The sequence below is a fragment of the Ischnura elegans genome, chromosome 9 (genome assembly GCF_921293095.1).
Source record: "Ischnura elegans chromosome 9, ioIscEleg1.1, whole genome shotgun sequence".
NCBI lineage: Eukaryota > Metazoa > Arthropoda > Insecta > Odonata > Coenagrionidae > Ischnura > Ischnura elegans.
Window position 1 is genome coordinate 80,339,282 of NC_060254.1, and position 21,467 is coordinate 80,360,748.

The 21,467-nt window shown below is 40.5% G+C and overlaps 1 protein-coding gene and 1 long non-coding RNA gene across 4 annotated transcripts; one reads left to right on the top strand and one right to left on the bottom strand.

Annotated features, from left to right (window-relative positions):
* Positions 1-2,659: 2,659 nt before the first annotated feature.
* LOC124165594 (THUMP domain-containing protein 1 homolog) lies at positions 2,660-4,835 on the bottom strand. 3 transcript variants are annotated; one of them, XM_046543054.1, is made up of 6 exons: positions 4,391-4,834; positions 4,121-4,291; positions 3,934-4,044; positions 3,762-3,850; positions 3,261-3,594; positions 2,660-3,122 (listed from the first exon to the last, which is right to left on the bottom strand). In XM_046543054.1, exons 1-6 carry the CDS (start codon positions 4,586-4,588, stop codon positions 2,928-2,930), a joined length of 1,098 nt encoding a protein of 365 aa, XP_046399010.1. In that variant the 5' UTR covers positions 4,589-4,834; the 3' UTR covers positions 2,660-2,927. The 3 variants fall into 3 exon arrangements, with proteins under 3 accessions (XP_046399010.1, XP_046399009.1, XP_046399008.1); XM_046543053.1 differs by having other exon boundaries at positions 2,660-3,594; positions 4,121-4,288; positions 4,391-4,835; XM_046543052.1 differs by having other exon boundaries at positions 2,660-3,594.
* Positions 4,836-7,908: 3,073 nt separating this feature from the next.
* LOC124165595 lies at positions 7,909-8,796 on the top strand. The gene is made up of 2 exons (XR_006866265.1): positions 7,909-8,348; positions 8,433-8,796. It is a non-coding gene; the product is annotated as an uncharacterized LOC124165595 (long non-coding RNA).
* Positions 8,797-21,467: the final 12,671 nt, after the last annotated feature.

Below are 21,467 nucleotides of genomic sequence, written 5' to 3' on the forward strand. Positions count from 1 at the left end.
GGTGTTTAGCGAGAAGTGACGTTTCATCTCCATTTTTCCAGCACCTTCTATGTTCTTTCATTCTGGTAATGAAACTTCTGCCTGTTTGGCCGATGTAATACATGTTGCATGACTCACAATTAACCTTGTAAATGCCAGATTGATTGATTGAATCTATTTCGTCTTTGTTGCGGCACAAAACTTTACCAAGAGTCTGGGGGTTATAAAAAGAGACATTGAATTTATTTTTGGGGAATTTGCGAGCAAGCCTATTTGAAAGATCCCCTACAAATAATAGCCGGCACCATTTTTTGGATTTCTCAGTGATGAGGGGAAGGGAGCAAAGCTGTGAAATAGCTCGCGTTTTTAACTTTCTTTGAAGCATTTTGGTAATGATGTTTACACTATAGCCATTTGAAACTGCAATTGACTTGATATTAGAAAGTTCACTATTGAAATTCACAGCACTTAACGGTAAATTCACCAATCTATGCAACATGGAATGAAATGAGGATAATTTCTGGGAGGTTGGGTGGCATGAGTCACTTGGAATGATTGTATCACTATAGCAGGGTTTTCTATACACACCAAATTCATCAACATCCCAACATCAGTTGTATCTTTCCCCATTGTCTATACTCTGTACACCCGTTCCCACCCCCCCCCCCATCCTCAAAGATGTCAAATCCTCTCCTTCTCCAATACTCTCCTTTCTCAAGGGTATAAAAGGGATCTTCACATGTGTTCAAGCGTCTTGTACAAGATGATGGCTCAGTGAGCCGAAACGCGTTGTACGCATTAAAAATTCTTGTGGAAAAGTGCTACGATCTTTCATTTACTTAAATATGTCTAACTTCCACCAATTGAAGCCTGAATCTGTTGAACTTACTCCTAGCAATGACTGATTGTGAGTGCTCACACTTAACTGCTAAGTAGCGGTCGTATTAAAAGGAAATTTTGCTGTTGTCATGGTAAGGCTGTTAATGCACCCTTTGTTTATCGCCTTCCATCACTTGTGCAGTCTGAGTCACATGCGGAATATTAATGTGTTACCTCCATTCTACCCCTATTTTCTTATGAATGCCGTTTCAGTTTATACTGAGAACTATATCAAATGTTTTTTTCAAAATCAACAAAGCAAACACAAATCTTCATTATATTATAGCTTCCTTTCTCCAATAGTCCTCAATATCGTAATAGCACTATGGATAGAGTTCGTCTCCCTGAATCCAAGCTGATCACTACCATAGCCTCCATTCGTGTATTTGTAATTCTCAGCACTACTTTTGACCCATGTAAAATCAATCTAATTGTCTGTAAGTCACTCATTCATGCTTATGGATTTATTCTTTTTCAGAATTTGGATTGGTAGTGATTTCTCAAAATTCTCGTGGCATTACCCCATGCATGAGTAGGAAACACCTCCCAACCTTCACCAAATTCTTTAGAATCTTAGACGATATTTCCCAATCTCTTGCAGTTCTCATATTTTAAAGGGCTCGCTCCCTCTTTCAGCATGAAGAACCCCTCATCCTAAGTCCCCTTAATGCATTTTCTTCCTCTTTTTCAAATTTTTTTGGTCTGTATCTGCTATTATGCAAACTCCCAATCCTTCTATTCTGAACCTCTTTCTTCCTTGTGAATTCCATACCGGACGTACCCATAATGTTAAGCCCAGACCTTCCTACCACCAAATTTTACTTTGCCATGGTATAAACTCGTACATCTGCGAACACCTCTACAATCAGGGAACTCTAAATCTAGGAATCTACAATGTGTAGTAATGTAATTAGCTACCCTCCACTTACTTTAATCTCCCCCACAATATAACACGCTCTACTTATCCAATAAGCCCAACTCTCCTTCCATTCACAAATCTGTGATTCAGAAGAAGTGGGACATGAATGGATACAAATTTCAACTTAAGTTCATCTTTAGCTGATGCAACCTAGAGGGGGGGTTTTAATTAGTTAGACTCGGTTCATTTTATCTTAGCGGGTGAACTGGTGTGGATAAAGCAAGTGGGGGGAGGGGAGGTTAAGTTTCACGACATGTGACTTTCCCTTTGACAATCAGCAGACATGTCTTAGAACCTCGAAAATTCAGTTTCTCTCCGACCTCTGCCATGTTAACATTGTGAATCTGCTTGTGGAGCAGTGTTGGCAAACCTAATGAATTTTCCTTGTCTTTAAGTATGCCTTTCACCGATGGTGCCACATCAAGTGTGGTAGCTGACAATGTCATGGGTTTCTCTGAAGGAATTATCCTCAATATGTTCCAAATGAGTAGGTATATTGTCTCGGTGCCGGGGCCAAAATACCAGTGGCCATCCATGACTCACATGTTTTCAGTGACAAACTAGGGTGGCTAAGTACATTTGGCATAATTAAGTTTGCTCCTTTTCTCTGTACTACCTCTTCCCCAGCAGCGAAGCCCTCCAAGAGTGCCAGGGTTCTTACAAAAGCTCACCCACAACATAAAGTGAACAGATTATAGTCAGAGCATTTTTGGCTCACATTCTATTAGGAGGATGAAAATTAATTCAGGCTAATTAACCATATATGTACTAAATATTACTTACTTCCCAAAGCTCTTGTTTCCATGGGTCCTAGGCGTTTTAAAAATTTATATGAAAAATGTCTTCAACATTAACACTATTATGTTAAAACAAGGACCTCCATTAAATTGATATACATATTTTTTATTATATACCAGCTGCATGAATTGGAACAATACATTTCCATTATCTTCATCGAAAAAATAGGGGATTTAAATCGTTGCCATGTACAACTGGTTAAAAAAATGCATTAAATAAAAAACATTCTCAAAATCAAAATAAAACTGTTACCATACATCAATGACGTACAATTATGAAAAATAAAATAATCTTATGACTCCCTGAAATAAACAGAGGCCATTCACTGACAAAGTATAAAGCCATAATATTTTTACTCCCCTCCCTCATCATGAGTTTTCTTGTCAGTCTCACTCTTTTGCTTGTCTTCATCTTTTACTTCCACGTCACATGAGGCCACTTTACTTGGCTGAGCATTACCTTCAGTTCCACCATCACCCTCCACCACTTTACCATTTTCTGACGCCACTGCTAAGGAAGGATCCACCTTCAGAGCACAATCTCCAGCCTCCCCAACATCTTCTGATGATGAGGCCACTTTACTTGGCTGAGCATTATCATCAGTTCCACCATCACCCTCCACCACTTTTCCATTTTCTGACGCCACTGCTAAGGAAGGATCCACCTTCAGAGCACAATCTCCAGCCTCCCCAACATCTTCTGATGTCAATGCCACCTCCTCATCCTCCCCATTACCTTCAGTGGTCAACGTCTTCTCCCCAATATCACCTTGCCCTTCACCACCTTCTCCCTTCCCACCTTTGACTCCACTTGGACTAACCAACTCATGCAAATTATACCTCTTCAATTCATTGTAACGAGGAACGACTCCAATGCAGCAGATTCCTTTGATTATTTCCACCAACACTGCAAGTTGGGGATTGTCAAGATCTGCACGATTAAGAGGATGAGCATTCTTGATCAATCCGGCCAACAACTCGATGATGTCACCTCTAGACACTGAACTATTACAACGAGCTCTGAAAATGAAAGTATTAAGCTTGAGTGATTTGATCCAGTTAATCCAATGCCAGCTCATGAAACTCAAACACTTAGGTCTAATAAGTTCCAAACATTAAAGCTTACAGTGGAATATTATTGATATGATCATCTTAGTTAAATTTGGTTAAAAGTAATTGTTCATTACCGATAGATCACTGAAAAAGTCCTTCCTTCAGACGAGAAGTGCTTCTTGACTAGTGGTTTGAAAGCTTCCTCCATGCTGCTAGGGTTAGCCTGCAATAAAATATTTGTCAATTTTACAAGAACGAGGGCTTCCAAACGAAAAAGTAAGCAAAGCAAGGATGAAATATTACCACCTTGCAAGTGACTTCGATTGGCAGCATTCGCAAGAGATGACGAGACTTGTGCTTCTTGGTGGATTCTATGTCCTCCAACACTTGAACTACCAGTTTAACAGGATCTTCAACCTTGAATTGGAAAATAATATCAGTCAAACTCGATCGACGATTGAGGAGCTCTGGGGAATACACATTCCTAACTTACCGTAGTTCTAATGAATAAGCAATTTTTTGCACCAGTCTTCACATTTTGAAACTTCATCAGCCTACTCCCACGACTTGTTTCTGCTTTTAACGCACTCACTTCTTTGTTAAGACTTTCTTCAATATCCTCCTCTTCCACGTTTTCTTCCTCAGGAACAGGCTTCTCTACCTGCTAAGTAATGCAACTCTTCATTAATATTTTCCCTTACCGCGACAATGAAATAAATTAAAAGGAACATCAATATATTCAACATTCGTATCCCAACCGTACCTCCTCTTTTTCGCTGTACTCATTTAGGATATTGTATGCCTCCCTTTTGCATTGATCTTCACTGAAGTTGCACGTACAGATAAACCCTTTAAGTCCTGCTTCCAGAAATTCATCGTATCTTTTACGTTGATTGTCATTTTGCCGGAAATAATTCTTCCTCTTGTAATTGTAACTTCTTCCCCGCTGGCTTTCACTCATTATGAAAGGTTGACTAATATATCAGTTGTAACATACCCCAACGACAATTGTGTATGATAACCTCTTCACTTTTATAGTACTCGCGAGAAGTATTTAAGGGCCTAATTATACAGGCGTAACAAATATCACGGATAATAATTCACTCTGAATTCCTTCCGTCAAGTATAATTTCAGTTCAACAATGCCCACCACGCCGCAGTAGAATATCGTACTTCGTTTTGAACCGGCGGAGCCATGCAACTTCCCATGCCCGCCGTTCAGTGGTGGCACGAATTTGAGGCTGCGGAGTTTTAACGAACTACGAGCGCCACTTGTAGTCTACCCATGCTTTGTATGTGCGTAGCCTACGTTATTCATAAGGCCGTCCAACGTGAGCTGAAAACGGGCAGAATGAGCATGTCTGGAGTTAGTTCCAGTTGTCGCCGCTGGCGCTGTTTTGAGAACAAAATTCGTATGGGAATGAATGGCGAACATTTGAAACAGACGCGATTTTTGTCAAAATTAGTTCTCTTTTCGTGATTATGCTAACATTTACCATATTTATTTAATTTTGGCCTTTATTTTTTGGTATTTTTCACGGAATAATGTTTTCAAAATTATAGGAATTTCCGACAAAGTGATATTTTCCTAAACGCAGGTGCTGTTACTTCTTCCATGTTACAGTGTCCGTTTCATTTTAGCATAATTGTCCAGAAGTGGCCTAAAATTTTTTTGTAATATTACACAAAGCAATACCGGGTTTGTGCATTGCTTACAAGCAAATTCCTTCAGAAATCTTGGTAAAATGAATGTCAGTAATTGCTCTTCAAGTAGCTGGCGTTGCAGAAAGAGTACTGCCCGAATACAAAATTTTGCTGTCAAGTTTGCGCACTGCTTATACTGAGAAATATGTAAAGTTTTTGCTAGGATAACAATCTATCTATGATCTATTCAAATGATTCACTAATAACAGTGAGGGAGCACTTTTTTGACATGCGGCGAGAGGTGCCAGACACCCTATACATTCAGTTCTCTCCTCTGCGATTCGGACTAGGTAACCCGCCACGAAAGCTACTGCAGCTTCTCTCATATATATTTCAAATATATAAGCGATGGTCACTTGGGGAAATTTGTTAATAATAATTAATTAACTATCAAATAATTAATCAGTCGACAAACACTTTTTCAGTAACCTTACCTGGAATAGGTCTACTTAATATCTCGAGAAGATCTTCCGGTTGCGTTGCAGGAGTTTCATGGCCCTTAGAAATGTCATTGAGTTTCCTGATAAGCAACAGTGATTTGCAATCTTCAGAGTCATTTACTCTATCGCAGAGAGGTAGAAAGTTTTGAAATTCAAGTTCTTGACATGTTTTCACTGTTTTCCTGCTGTCGGTAGAGTAACTTGACGAAGTCACTGGAAACGTTTACTCCGTCAGATGTCAGTCTACGGTCAAGAAACTGATTTCTCATGTTCTCAAGGGTGTGGCTAGAATCGTAGCTAAGGAATAGAGGCCGAAATGGGGTCACAAGGCGCGCAATGGTATAGTCTTCTGAATGAACGTTGGCCATCTGTGAAAATTCCCACAAAAAATATAATTTAACTAGTTTAATAGAGGAATACGTTTTGCTCAATTCCACCCAGTTTTATTACAATTTTACGCTATTTATTGCGGAAAAAATGACGTGATACTTGCCAGGACCCCCCTCCCCTCCACGTGAGATTGGGTGAGAATCGGTTCGACCCCCTAGGTCTAGGTACGCTGTTTCTTGCGGAAAAAATGACGTGATACTTGCCAGGACCCCCCTCCCCTCCACGTGAGATTGCGTGAATCGTTCAGGGGCAAGCTTGCCCCTGAACGATTCACGCAATCAACCTGCTGCGTGAACGGCGGTGATATATCCATGAATTTCCCATGAGAAAATATTCCTCTGAACCGGGAATCGAGGCTGTGATCTTGGATTTCCAGGCCACTGAGCAGACTTTCTTTGATTCCCGTGGCAATTGTTCCGAGGCTCATGGTACAAGATGAGAATGGCGGATCCATGGGGATGGGAGATGCTTAGGAGTCGTAACATACGCTATAGATAAAAATTGAAAATTTCATATGTCACTACTTTGACGTAAAGCAGATAGCAAAATTTTCCGGCAAATTTACCAACTATAACGAGTCAAAATACAAATTATTTTTAACCTTATAGGGCCTATTATAACGCTTTGGCATTGGTAAAACGATCTACTACGCCTGCATAATATAGTGTCTTTTTTATCAATGAGTTAGTCTAAAACAGCCGTTTTTGAGTCTGGAAAATCCTAACTTTCAAAATCCCCGAACCCCCCTTCGGCTAGGGGGAAATTCCCCTGGTTGTGTAGTAATTCACGAAGATAGGCCCCCCACCTAGTTGGTGCAGATCTATATCCGTCATTGCTAGATTTTAAACCCTTGTGGTTCGTCAAGGATGTCAACGCAGGAAAAAAGGACTTCAATGAAGCCGCAACCCAAGACTGGAGCTAGGGCGTTGCAGGGGGGCGTGTGCCTCTGGCGAAGATTTCAGAGAGGGGAGCAGAAAATTTTGAAACATTTATTAGAAAAGATATTTAACTTTCATAATTAAATTAGTTAACCAAAATAATTAAAAATCATTTTAAACTAATATTAATAAAAGTTCTTCACAGCATACATACGGCGAGTAATTTCAACTAACGCACAATAAAAGAATGGATTACAGAGGTATTATATTTTAGGGGTGGAAGAGAGAAGGGGATCACGGGAGGGATAGCGGCAAACTGATCGTTGCACCCCCTGACAAAAGTCCTAGTTATGGCCCCTTCACGACCGGTTAAGAGTCTCAACCCTGCCCTAAAGACGCGCATGGCGGTATGACCGCAGTTCGATTCCCGGTTCAGGAGATTTTTTTCTCATGGCAATTCTTGTATATTTGGTAAGTTTTGGTTAGTGAGTAATCATTTCCATCGAAAAATGTTTTGCAATAGGGTCCAAAATCAATCGCCTTAGGACTAATTTTCTCGAGACCTCCTTAAAATAAATATCCTCGCTTTTTCTCATTCTTCATTATTTTCCCCTGCCAAACACCCTAAAGGTGGCTTGCTGGGTATTATGTAGATTTACAAGTATTAGAAAGAATTTAGAGCCTCTCTTAAGATAAAAATAACGTAATTTCATCAGTTCCGTTGCTATTTCCCGTAAGATCTCATGTAATTCATGTTCTCAAAAGAGCGCCTCTACCGGCCGAAGACTCAACTACGTGCGCTGTCCCAGCCTTTTCCCGACGTTGGACGGCCTTGTATATAACGTAGGCTACGGTATGTGGTACGGTTAGTTCACGTGTGTTTAAGCGAGTTATTGGCACTTGAAAAACTATTTAATTTAGTTATTCAGCGTTTTTTTTGTAATTCTAAACGCTAAGGTAATTCACTCTGTGGATTTCACGGGTGAGGCAGGAGCTCGTTCGCTTAATTTTCGGCGTTATTGGAAATGCCACGAAGCTGTGTCGCACCAGGGTGTACTGAGGGGTATGGCCACGGCCGTCTTTAAACACTTACATAAAGACGGCCGTGGTTTGGCTCTTAAAAGTCTACCCTCTCATTTTTCTCTGCTCCCAAAGATCCTGTTAAGAGGAGTAAATGGCAAGCTGCGATACCGAGGGTAAACTTTGAGTTGAAGGCAGGGCAGGTAGTGTGTGAAAGGCACATATCATGCTCCACGACATCGTCAGGAAGAAGCTGTTGAGAGATGGCAATGGTAAAGTCGTCCAAGAGGTAAGTAAAGGCCCAACTTAAATAAAATAATTTCATAAGTATCAAGGAATATATTTGATGTGTTATTTCGCGGTTTCATTTTAGGTGGAATTTAGAATTCCTAAATTGACTGATTACGCTATTCCTGGGCTATTTCCGGGTTGTCCAGCTTACATATAAGTAAGCCAAAGGGAGGCCTAGGGCGAAAACCCCCAGGAAGGGATATCAAAGTGTAAAACGCTCAGATTTACAGGAGGATCACAGCGTTTCACAGGCAACCGAGGAAGAGACCGCCGCCACTTCTGAACCATTAAATGAGCAATATCTACTGGATACAGCAGAGGGCCACTAGTTTGATTTTGAAGATCTTTGGAAAGGAGTTCTTTCCAATCTTCCCTCTACATGGATTCGTGTGATCCCATTCTCTGGACCTGAAGTGGTTGTATTTTTGCAATGCATATGTACTGTTGTAGAGGGGCACAAGGTAAATACAGTAATTCATAAAGATGTTTGTGTTTCTAAGAGTGGTAATGTGACCTGCTCTATCCTTCAAAAGCCTGTACCGAATGAAATTTTAGGAATTCCTAATGAGCCCGTCACACAGGCCTCTCAAGTGATGGATGTTATAAATAAATTGAATGCTGTGAAAGTGTGCAAGGGAAGTGCTATGAAAGAAGGTTACTCAAGGGTGAGCGGTGATGTTTGCTATATTGATTTGATTGGGCAATCGAGGCACAAAAAATGCCAACTTATATCTGAGGGTGGGGATTTATCCAAGGGGTGCGTCAAGGTGAGGAGGACCTTACTCCAAAAGTATTTGAGAGCGAAGAGGAAGGCAAGCATGTCGAGGTTAGTGGTCCCATTAAGTGAGCCAACTCTGACCACCTTCAAACGAAGGTCTGACAACAATCGTTAACAAACTCATTATCAAGAGCCAAAAAAGTAATTAAAAGGCTTCGCACTGATGCCTATGAAGCCACGAGAACGATGGAAAACGAGTCGCTGATAGGCTGAGAGCAAACTCAAACATATCACTGAACCAGCTCACCGCTTTGAGCGAAATGATAAAGGCATGTAGACTGAGGAAGGCAAATGGAAGAAGGCATTATGAGGAATAAATGATGCTGTGCATGCTAATGCATATCAGGTCTCCTGTGGGATATAAATTCATCCGGGATAATGAAATCCTTCCTCTTCCACATGTCAGGACCATAAGGAAGTATCTAGGGCTAATTGGTACCAGTTGTGGCTTCGATCCCAAGTTTTATGAGTTGCTGACATTAAAGCTGGCTAACATGGTCGAGGCTCATAGACATGGCATCCTCCTATATGGGATGAGATGGCTGTCAAGGAGAGTCTGACAGTTAACTCTGAGATTTGACTGATGTTGGCCTTGTTGATTTTGGTGAGGATGAGCCAGGTGGAAGGAGGGCATCAGAGAAGGCTAATCATGCTCTAGTGCTTATGTTCCAGCCCCTGTTGGACCCGTACACTCAGCCAGTAGCGGTCTTTGCCTCAAGGGGCTCAGTCAAGGGTGAAATCCTTGCAAAAATAGCCATTAAGGCTATCATCCTTCTAGAAAAGGCAGGAGCCAAAATATATTTGTGAACAAACAGAAAAATGTGGTCATGTGTCGGCATTAATGGCCAATTGGGGAACATTAGAAATTACTTCCCTCATCCCCTCGATGAAAAGCGAAAAATTTTTGCATTTGCGGACACTCCTTAACTGATAAAAAACATTCGCAACAGGCTATACAACAGCAAAGAATTTTTTTTGGAAAAACACCCTTTTTATGGAGTTTACCACTTCCCTGTATTGAGAAGGTCACATTGTTCTTTTTATTTGTCCAATCTTTTTACACATGTCTCAAAGGTATTTCCAAACCTGAATATCATCTTAAGTTGCCTCAGATTCGGAGTTGAAAATATAGATTTTTACCATAGGAATTGGTCCTACTATAGAATTGAACAGGATTTTAGGCATTAGTTCTCTCCACTTACTGTAGCATTCCTCTGGCCTAATAATAGCCCGAGTGCTATTTCATCGGATGCGCTGATCGGGAAGTAACGCATTATTACATTTACATCGTAATACTGATAAGCACTATGGCTTTGTGATTTATCTGACTCTTTTAGATGTCTGTATAACGTTGTTGTACCATAATAGTTTAAATTCCTAAAATAAATAATTTTTTCTCCTGCCCAACTCTCTCTCATTTGAGTCAAGTATTTTTCTTTTGTATCGTTGTCCTCCCGAAAAATATCTTCCTTGCCTGAAATAGAAAGATCTATCATTTGCGCCTCGATTATTTAACCCATTTCCACCAACCGTAGTCGTATGGCTGCATATTATTCTTCTGAACGTAAGAGACTTGAAGAAAACCCACTCTTTTTTTGCTGCGGCACTGGATGTTTTTGAGGCTTGCGATAACTTAATCCACTCATTAGTTTATTTTTGAAGCCGGTCGAAATAAGCATACTGACGGGGAAAGACGGGTGAGAAGCGGAAATTCAAAATGGACCCATACTGTCTGTAAATTACGCGCTAGTATCGTATAAGTAAAGGAGGACATGATATCGTGTAGATTATTTTAATTTTCTTTCATCCAACAACACGCTTGTACTGAACTACATCTTTCTATCAAAGTCACTCGTAGAAATTGAACAACATTATATTCTGACCTCGTTAACACCCTGAGTTTCTTTATGGGCACGAGTAATTTTGAAGAAACCGGTTGATATATCCTCAAAATATTTCACTGGATTACGAAAGGCGATAATAGGAGCAATGTACCTAAATATCTTCACAATCGCAAGCAAAATTTTTTCTGTCGGTTAAATGTCTGAAGTTTACGACGGTTGCTAGTGGACTCTAAAAAAAAAACTGGAATTAAGGTGTGCATCTTAAAGATATAAAATATGGAAAATTTCAAGACGATAGGGTAAGTGCTAAACAAGTAACGTAAGAGGAAATCGAGACCAATAATAGATCGGGAATAGGTATGCGTACTCTTAGATCCCACGCAGTGGGTAGTGGATTGGTATTGTAAAAATACCCATGCTCTCGTGGACATGAATCCGGAAGTTAAACGAAATTGAACGTAAATCCAAAAAATGTGATAATTTCTCATGTAAAAGTTCATGGGAAGCCCTAATTACAACTAAAACGATTGCCCTCGAAATCTATAATAGGGTAGTTTCCTTCATCATAGAAAACGAAATGCATTGATTGCGAATCGTTACCCACCATTAGTGTATTCAGAATATACAAATTATTTGGTTTTATAAATCCCAGTTTAGGCGAATGTTAATGGTCAATTTCATCCTCATTTGAAAAAGGCCAGATTGGCGGCCATGCGATACCACTCCAGGTGACGTCACAGGGACCTAGTTTCTATACGAGTAGATAGGAGTTTTACATCGTATGAGATTACCAATGCATTCATGAGGCAAAGAGCTCAGGAAACATCTCTTAATAATCACCTATCAAAATTGCCTATGGTCGGAAAGTTTCCTTTGTTTGATAGGGTATTAATAATCCTTATTTAAGCCAAGCGCTACCTGCTAGCAGGGTATGCTACCGCCATGCTCAGCAGCAAGCAGACTGCGGCATTCATAACCTCGCACCCAGGAAGCATCACACAGCAGCAGCCAGACCTCACACAGGCTTTTCCTCGCATTCATACTTAGCTGTTGCGTTTTCGCGCGCTTGAAAATTTTCACTTTTGATTTAATCGCGAAAAATAGATATTGTCATTTAAAAATCTAAAAGCGTGAAATACGTTCTCTAGGAGTAATAATCTTTCGATTTAGGCAATAAAAAATAGGAAACCACCCTATTTTTTGATAAAGGAATTACTAACCCTGCATGAAACAAGTGTCTTTGTTCGCAGTCACGTGCTCGGGTGCTAAGTATACACCAAGGATGAAGTTCGCCATGAAAAAATATTTGGATTAGTTGGGATTCGAACCCGGATCTCCTGACGTCTAACCGGTGATCGGGATATCCGGAGGGATAGAGTTCGAATCTCGGTTAAACGAAAATTCTTTCCATCCTAGGTTTGTAAGTCTGACCCTATTTCCGAACTTTATACTTTTAATTGTCACTTTTTACTTACTTTGCTGGAGTGTAGCCACCTCTTAACGTAAACAAAAGACACCCCAATTACGATTGGCTCAATTAGGGGGACAGGTCTGTAAGCGATGAACATAATCGCGACTAATAATAGCGTGATTAAATGAATTAGTGGGATTTATGATCATTTTTGAGCTCGTGAGCCGCCTGTCCAAAATGGCATTTATGACCAAGTGAGATTCAAATTTCAGAATTTTAGGAGACCTTTTTCTTTCCTCTTACTTAGATGTCGCCCATTTAGGATCAAATAGACCTACCTACAAAAACTCTTTTTTGAGATTAATGGATTTAAAGGTTTTAAGCCAATATCTGACTACTTCCTAATAATTTTTCACAAGTGTTTCTAATTAAGAGTTGTGAAAAATTCTTAGAAAGTAGTCATTTATTATCACAAAGCCTTTAAATTGATTTATCTCAAAACAGATTTTTTTGTAGTTAGTCTATTTTATCCTAAATGGGCGATATTCCTCAGCATAGATTTTCTATAATTGTTGAGAGTATCCGGCACTATGGTTTAGTGCATTAGTTGTGATGCTGTAACTCTTTTATGACGTTGCCAGCGCGGAGTTGAATAATGATGTTACTGTAATAAGTTTTGATGCTTTCACGGCGAATTAAGCAGGTAAAATTTTCTCGGACTTTCCACCGAGTTGGAAACTCCATTTCAGCCGACGTTTCGAGCTCCGTCTCGGGGCTCATCCTGAGGGCTGCTGAATGTCCTCTCGGTAAAATTGGCCATCCCCGTGGGGCTACTTGTTTTTTTTGTTGCTATTATATTATTGTAGATTCCAGTTATTTGGGCCTCTGGATATTCGGGGCAGCCGTTAATAACGGACAAATCCTCGAGAATAAAACCCGATTGAGAAATAATTTTGAGATTTCTATGGTTAATTTGAACAAAAATCCGTTTAAACAGGCTACGTAGAGGTTGTATATGCCGAATACTTGCGGATTATGTACAACCTTTTACTCTCGTAAAAGGATTTCTTATTAATTTTTTAATATTTAAATAATCCTGAGCAATTAACCTCTCTTAATTCGATGTACAATTTTTCCGGTTGGTTTTCCTTCGCTGGTTCTTTTTCGTGAATATCGAGACAAAATATGATCGGTTGATCGGAATTATTTTATAAAACTGCCGGTGATTTATCTATAGTATATAAAAAAGCATGTAGAGGTGATTTAATATGGTCCCAGATTTGAAGAAAAAGAATAAAGAAAGGTGTAAAACATATGGGCACGAGTAATTTTGAAGAAACGGGCGAGGGTTTCAATCAGTGTTTGAAGAAAGCCGGGAGCGTGTGGACGTTTCTACCGTGCGCTTCGCCGAAAGTCGCGCGCTAAATAAATGGCATACGATTAAAGTTGTCCTCGATTGTCATTTAGCATAACCAGGGGCAAAAGTCCCCGCGCGCACATATTTTGGTCCTCCGCGGGCCGGATTGGACATCGAAACGTCGGCAGTAATGCCGTTCCAGTGGTGATCCCGAGAACACTCTAATTGAGGTGAAGTTAATTATAACGAGAATGGAGTGGAGAGCTGCTTCAAATGAATCAATTGGGTGATATTGATGATGACGAATGGAAGTGATGCGTCCTTAAAATATATATATGAACTTACTTTGAATGGAGCAAACCTCTTGATGCACTGTGGAGAGAAATCAGCCTTTTGGATGGACTCGTCCCGCCGTAGTGTGCTCCTCCTGGAAGGTAGGCAACCCCCGTTGCTCAGCGAGTGAGCGGTGTCCGACTATAATGCTGTTACATGCCCCTTCGTATCGCTGCCACCGCTGACGACGGTTGCCATGGCATCCGCACAGGAGATCTGCTTAGGCACCCTTCCAAAGTGAGGGGAGGAAGGAAGTAGGTACCCACCTACCTCACCTCCACCTTCATTCCTTGATGCTAGCGGACGTCGGCTCGTTTTTCTCCGTAAATTTTTCTCCCTAGGACAATCAGGAATCGATAAATCTGCGGCTTATCTGGTTGATAAAAATGTTTACGTTTTTGTTTATAAAAACGTTTTTGCTCAAAAAAAGTCTGTTACGTAGTATTTAGCCAAACTCTTACCATATAAATTGCAATATCTATGTGTTGCTAATACAAGGGAATTTATTTTTTGCATACAGTGTAAAATAGCTGGTTGAAAAACGTATGAATTTATGTTTACGTTGTTAGATTTAGTACAGTGTGAAATATTTAGTTGAAAAACGTAATTATTTATAATTACGTATAATTACGTAATTATTTATAATTACGTTTTTCAACCAGATATTTCTCACTGTATCTCAAAAATAAATTCCCATTTATTGGTAACATATTGGTATTACAATTTATATATTAAGAGATTAGCAAAATACTATGTGCCAGACATTTTTAATTGCATTCCTAAACACCTTAGAGATCTTAAAGGAATGGCAGAAATAAAAAATGAGATATAGGCATGGTTACTGGAGGGAATTAATTTTTTTAAAACCAGTTATGTTCAATATATTTGGTTTGAATTCTTGTGTCTTCAGAAGGTGGAATACCTAAATGTATTCTCTATATTTATTGTTAGCTAGTTTTTTTAATATAATTTGTTTTTTATAGTTATGTATATCACTCTGTAATTTGCCGCATGCTATGTATTTGTGTTGACAGTGGCGGATTCAGAAAAAAATCTAGGGAGTGGAGCAAAAGATATCTTGAGCTACCTTTACTTTTATCGTAATGAAAAGTTATTAAGTACATGAAAAGTTTAAGAAAGATAAAAAAAACCGATTGTGTACTTTTACAACACAATGCCATCATATGATACAGAAAAGTTACAATTGTGGTTCTGCGATATTCGGCAATACGGGAGACCCCGATGGGGCGCTTCTTATATGTTGCTATCACAGTGTGTGGAACTTTCTGTGGCTTAGAGGGACTTTATATGCTAAAAGAAGTATATGGATTTAGTCATAATCCAAAAAGTATTCCACGATATGCATGAAAAAAAACTAAGACCTTATTTCCGAGAAGAAAGATCTGGAGCTTTCCCGGCGAATGGGCTGAATGCGGTTGTCTCGGGTGAGCATCCGGGTGAGAGTGTCCATTTTCTCCGCTCCAGCACAACCGCGATAGTAATATAAATTCAGGCCACGGCTATGGCACCAGAATCATTCCCTCATGACGAGGAGCGTGTTGGGCGTAGAAACGTCGGAGAAAATTGACACTCCAGCTCGGCTGAAAACCCGAGAAAACCTTATTTAGTCCTTATTTACATATTTTTGCATTTTTTCTCAATACTTAATGGATATATTCAGAGACTTTTTTGGTAGATAGTCAACATTTTTCTGATTCCCTGCACCACAAGGTGATTTAAAGGTCGTTTTGCACGAGGCACGTGATTGCGAAAGGTTAGAACTGCATTAATTTCTAAAATGGCGTGGAACTGAACGAATAAATGGACGAAATTAGAGTTGTGGCTATTTCGTCACCTCACGTCTATTCATTATCGCATGCGTTCCAGAAATTCATCGCTTCACACGACGTAATTTTGAGTGCGCATTCGTACACACATCAGATTGTGCAATTACGTGTCCTGTGTGAAACGGCCATAAGAATTACCCCTGGTTTGCTCGTCATAGTTGAGTATCAAAGCAGTAAAGTTATTAGCTTGACTTAAACGAGTGGGCAGTGACCTAGATGCAGGGCTCTTTGATGTGCTTCGAAGTTAGTGTTCACCTGTGCGGGTAATGCCTAATAGTCGGCAGCCTGATAATTCGGCGTGTTAACAAGATTTTAGGAGATAGGGAGATGAATAAATATACATCTACATAATACCCCGCTAGCCACCTAAAAGGCGTGTGGCAGGGGGTGTTAGGATACCAGCCGTTTACGCATAAAAATGAAGTACTCAAACGAAGTTAGGACTAGCATTTATTAAAGTCCTTTATGGTGCGGTGGAAAAACGAATTCCCTTATCTATCCGTTGGGAAAAAATCTCTCTTAATTTATCGCTTCTATCGGACCAGGAAATATAGTGTGGCTCCAATGTTATGATTTCCGTGTCGCTCTGAAAGATATCCATTCTCAATTGTTCAAGCAATCTAAGCCTAGCGCACAGCCTCCAAGTCTCCAGCGGCTTCCGGCCTAATCTTTTTAACATCTGGGGAACGCTGTCTGTACGCCCGTAGCAGTTTTTGACAGCCTTCCATTGTATTTTATTCAGATCGCGGATTAAGTCTTTCTGTCCCGGATCCGATACGCTCGCTGCATATTCAATGTGCGGTCGGACGAGTGCGAAATAGCACGTTTCTTTTACTTTCTCATCCGAAAATCTTCCCACAATACGCTTGACTCTCCTATTTTTAATTTCTAATCCTAATTTCTTCTGGGCTAAGCCGCAAAAATGGTACGGAACAATTGAATTTATGCGAAAGAATTCCAATTTATCAGAGTAAAATTCTCTAGGAGTTCATAGGGACGGAAGTAAAACTAATCAGCCAATTTACAAATTTAAGACTGGCATGATGATGGGCAGTGGCGGATCCAGAGAGGGGCTTGGGGGGACTATAGCCCCTCATTGGGTATCCAATTTACAGTAAAAAATGATAATTTTGTTCGAACCCCTACTACTGCTGGGAGGTTAGCCCTCAGATCCTCCACCCAGCCTCCTTTCTCTCTATCCCGGATTCGGAGCTGATGATGGATTACTTTCATTACTTTTAATGTAAAAAACTCCCAAACTTTTTTGTACCACGCCCCTCCCCCCGCTACACAGATCAGCTTTTCATTTTGTAATACCCTATTTCCACGGTGCCGTACATACCAACTCCTACTTGCACAAGTACTTGTACCCGTACAAGTATGTGCCTACTTGATACGGTGAGTAGGTAGATTTTTTTGTTCACTGTTGAATGCAGTAACGCAGGATGGAAAGATTCAATAATTGTACGTATGATGAAAATTAAAACAAGTATTACATGAAAAACGAATATAATTACTGATACAAAATTTAACATTGTAACACAGATACATTTTCAATTTAAGGAAGGTGAAACAATAGGCCTACCTACTTACAAAAACAAAACATAAAATGTAATTTACTGAGATGGGTGCGCTTGCATGTTGATAAGTTGGCAGATCCTGGGTTGAGTTTCAGACAAAGCACAGCGTAGGTCACTTTCGACATCAAGTTTGTTGCGGTACTTGGTTTTGATCGCCACAAGAGTTGAAAACGCTTTTTCGCACATGTATGTTGTTGAAAAAGGCAAGTGCATCCGAACAGCTTTCTCTGAAACACTGGGGTAAACTTTTCAGTACTTTAACCAGTACTGTAACCTTCTTTGATAAAGTTTACAACTTTATTGAAACTTAACAAAAACAATTATGAAAACTTAGGAAGACTTTATTTCAAAGATCTGAGGAAATTATTTTTGTAATTTTTTTATATATTTCATTTGGGTGTCACGCCCCCCCTGGACGTTCTCCACGCCCCCCCAGGGGGGCGCGCCCCCCAGTTTGGGAACCCCTGCCTTAAAGGCTTTCATTAGAAAACGGTACCAGAAATTGTCAAGACTCGATTCAGTTTATCGAATGACAGTCGCGAAATTCCGCGTTATTCAGCAGCGCATTTTTGACTACTGGGGGCAGCAGTTTCGAAAGCCATCCTGCTTATGCCTCGTTCACATTACGATCGTCCGAGCCGTCGTCGGAACTATCGTGCATTCACATTACGATGGTTGAAACCTGTGCTGCTCTCTAGTGCTGACATCTAAAGTGAACGGGAAATTGATGATTAGCAAAGCTGTTGAGGTTTGCATTGACAAGATGTTACTGTTTTCAACGTGTATTTACCGAATAATTTTTCTTCCGCTCATATTCTTCCTTCCTAGGACAAATCCATGAAAATAATAGAGCTTAACGAGCTTTTCGTCCTTCTCTTGTCGCTTCCGTTTCCGGTCTCCCAGCGCCTAACCATAGTAAAGTGGCAACGTTCGGAACTACGTCAACTATAGTCAGAACTTGCATTCACACGGCTAGTTCGGTCAACTATCGTTAGGACGACGGCTCGGACGATCGTAATGTGAACGGGGCATTACGTCTTTCGGTCAACGTGGAGGAGGGTGAATTTTTGCCACCATAGTACTCAATGAGGGAGAGGTTTTCTTTTCAGCGGAAGATATTCAGGGACTCATTAGTGTGATAACTCGAGCTCTTCATTTTCTTGGTCTATTTCTTTGAATACCAAGATTGAACCCTGGCTCTTTTCGATCTTCGAGGTTTGATTGCTGCGGATTAGATATATTGGAAAGGGGACACGGGACCTTCCGATAACCTCCAAAATTCTGAGTTTGCGGGTTCGAGTCTCGCCTGGGTAATTACCCTATCCTGGCCATGGATGTTCGTGTACGTTTAATTGTTAACTTGTTGTAAATCCCGATGTGGAAGAGCAATACAGTGCTGTCTTCGGTGGTGTACATGGGCGTACCCAGCGAAGAGCAAGGGTGGAGCAGCCCCCCCCCCCCCACCCCAGAAGCAAAAATCGCTAAAGTCTTTAAGCAAAATCAGTAGTGAATTGAAACGAAATTAATTACAAATTTTCTTTCAACCCACGAAAAATGATATGTATTAGTATAAGATATGTATCAAAAATAAAACAAAATTTTCTGGGAAATAATCTCATAAACTAATAATGCGCCGTTATAAATTTTTAAAAATGTTGGTTTCATTCACCTTTTCCATGCTAAAATGTCACAACTTGGCTTGCCCGCCCTAGACTATGGCTTGCCCCCCTCTAGTTATGATCCTGGGTACGCCCTTGGTGGTGTAGGTAGAAAATAAACAAGAAAGTGAATTATGCGCAAGGACATCGCAGCGGCATGCGGTGATATTGCGCGTCATACTTAACCATTGTTATAATTCGTAAGTATGTACTATAAATACAAGATGTCATGGAGTGCACACTGTCCATGCTTAAAATCATTTGAATTAACCTTGCATCAATCTTTCCTCCCCCTTCTAATGTCGCTCCATCATATTAAGTTTTTGCTAAGCATTATTAGTTATACAACGGAGAGGTAAAAAATTTACCCCGCCGGACTCAGTGGCGGCGAGGTTAAGTCCTTACCTGCCGATCCAGAGGTCAAGGGTGCGATTCTCGCGTGGGTAGGTTGCCATGTTGCTATCTATGTCATGGATATTCGTGTAGGTACGTTTAATTGTTAACTTGTTGAAAAACCTTAATATGATCGGCCCACATAGTGCTGTTTTCGTTGACATAGGAAGAAAAAATAATGCGGAAGTACATGGCTCCGCCATGCGATGATATTCGTCGTAATTCGTCGGAAAAATATCATTGAATATCCTAGTTCAAATGGAGTTGACTTGAGCTAACAGCGATCTTGCCTCCCCGTACTATTGTCGCTCCATCATATTAAATTTTTGCTTAGCATTATTAGCCCATTTACGCGCGAGAGATAGATGCCAACGTTAAGGGCCGTAATCGTTGTACTGAATTTGACTGCGTTGCCTGAAGTGTCGAGACTGGAGCGATCGTCTCTGCATTGGGGCTGAACCAATTCTTGGAGAGTTGCAAAGATTGTACCATCAGGGGTGGATATAAGGGAGGAGGCCCAGGGGGATCGTCCCCTCCCGAAATTAGGAATAAGCCACTGTGTGTTGGACTCAATGACCTTTTAAGGACAGAATAAGGGAAACGCTTATTGATGGAGAAATATATGGGGATACTTGTTGCTGGAGACATTCCTGATAAAGTTCACCTCAAGCGTAATTATAGTCGAATATATTTTAAGTTATCACGGGAGCTGATCCTGACTGGAATGGGAAAATGATCGTACGATTCTGGCTTGAAGAGGATTATTTAATTTCGCACTTCCTGAGGAAAGTGAACCTCTCAGCGGATGGTCAGTTTCGGATAAGACTGTTAGAACGATACCCACCGGGATAAAGGAGCATCGGAGGCATTTTAGACTTGGGAAGCTCGACAAGTCTGCTGAGGCTGAACGTAGCATCAATAGGGACTACAAGAGAGAATTAGACATTGCCAAATTGATCTGCTGTTCCAGCAACTTCTGGGACAGGCTTGCTAATGAGACCGTTGATATCAGGCTAAATAAAATTACTTTTAATTGAGACGCGGAGTATGAACTGAACATGCATTGAATACCGTTTCAAATAAATAAATTAAAAAAATGATAGAACTCCTCCTTTTTATCCGGATTACCTAGATCTTTCCGGCCGATTAAAAGCAATATTATTGTTGCGATTGTTTATAGTTACATCTCAACGTTCTTTGTTCTAAATTGGGTGCTTTCCATTCATCGACACACGCCAACACAAGTCAACTTGCGTCGCGGTTTTCTAGTTCCAACCTATGTATGTCGCCGACTTTTGTGACACAAGTCAACAAACGATAACGCGCAGGAATTGGAGAGTTATAAACAGTTACCGCGAGTCGACACTAGTCGACGCGTGAGTCGCATGAATGGAAAGCACCCATTGAAGGGGTTGGTTGAAAATAGTGCCTACCATTATTTTTGGACAAACTGGATCGGCAAAAAAATACAGGAGCCATATCAGTTTAGCTAGGATTAAACTTATTGCGTGATTTAATATTTAAATGTATAGAAATAATACTAGTGTTTTGAAATTGGTTGTTAAATAATTACAAAGATTAATGGATTTTTCCAAACTTTAAAATGTGAATATCTAAAAAATCTAGAAAAGATGGTGGACACTCTTTTAACAGGACCTCTTCAATTATTCATTCGCCCTGATGACGATGGACGAGAGGTCGGTTGAAACTTTGGTGACATGGAGCGAATTTCACCGGTAGAAATCCTGAGAGGACTTCACGCAAATAATTCGCCGCGAAAGAATCACTTCATATTGTAAGAGCCGCTTTCGCGAGTGCGCAGACCACCGGGCCAAAGCAATGCGCGGGGTTGAGTGGCGCCAGGTGGCGCCTCGCCCTGGGACTTCTCGGCACTACGATGCTGGGTGTCAGTCGAA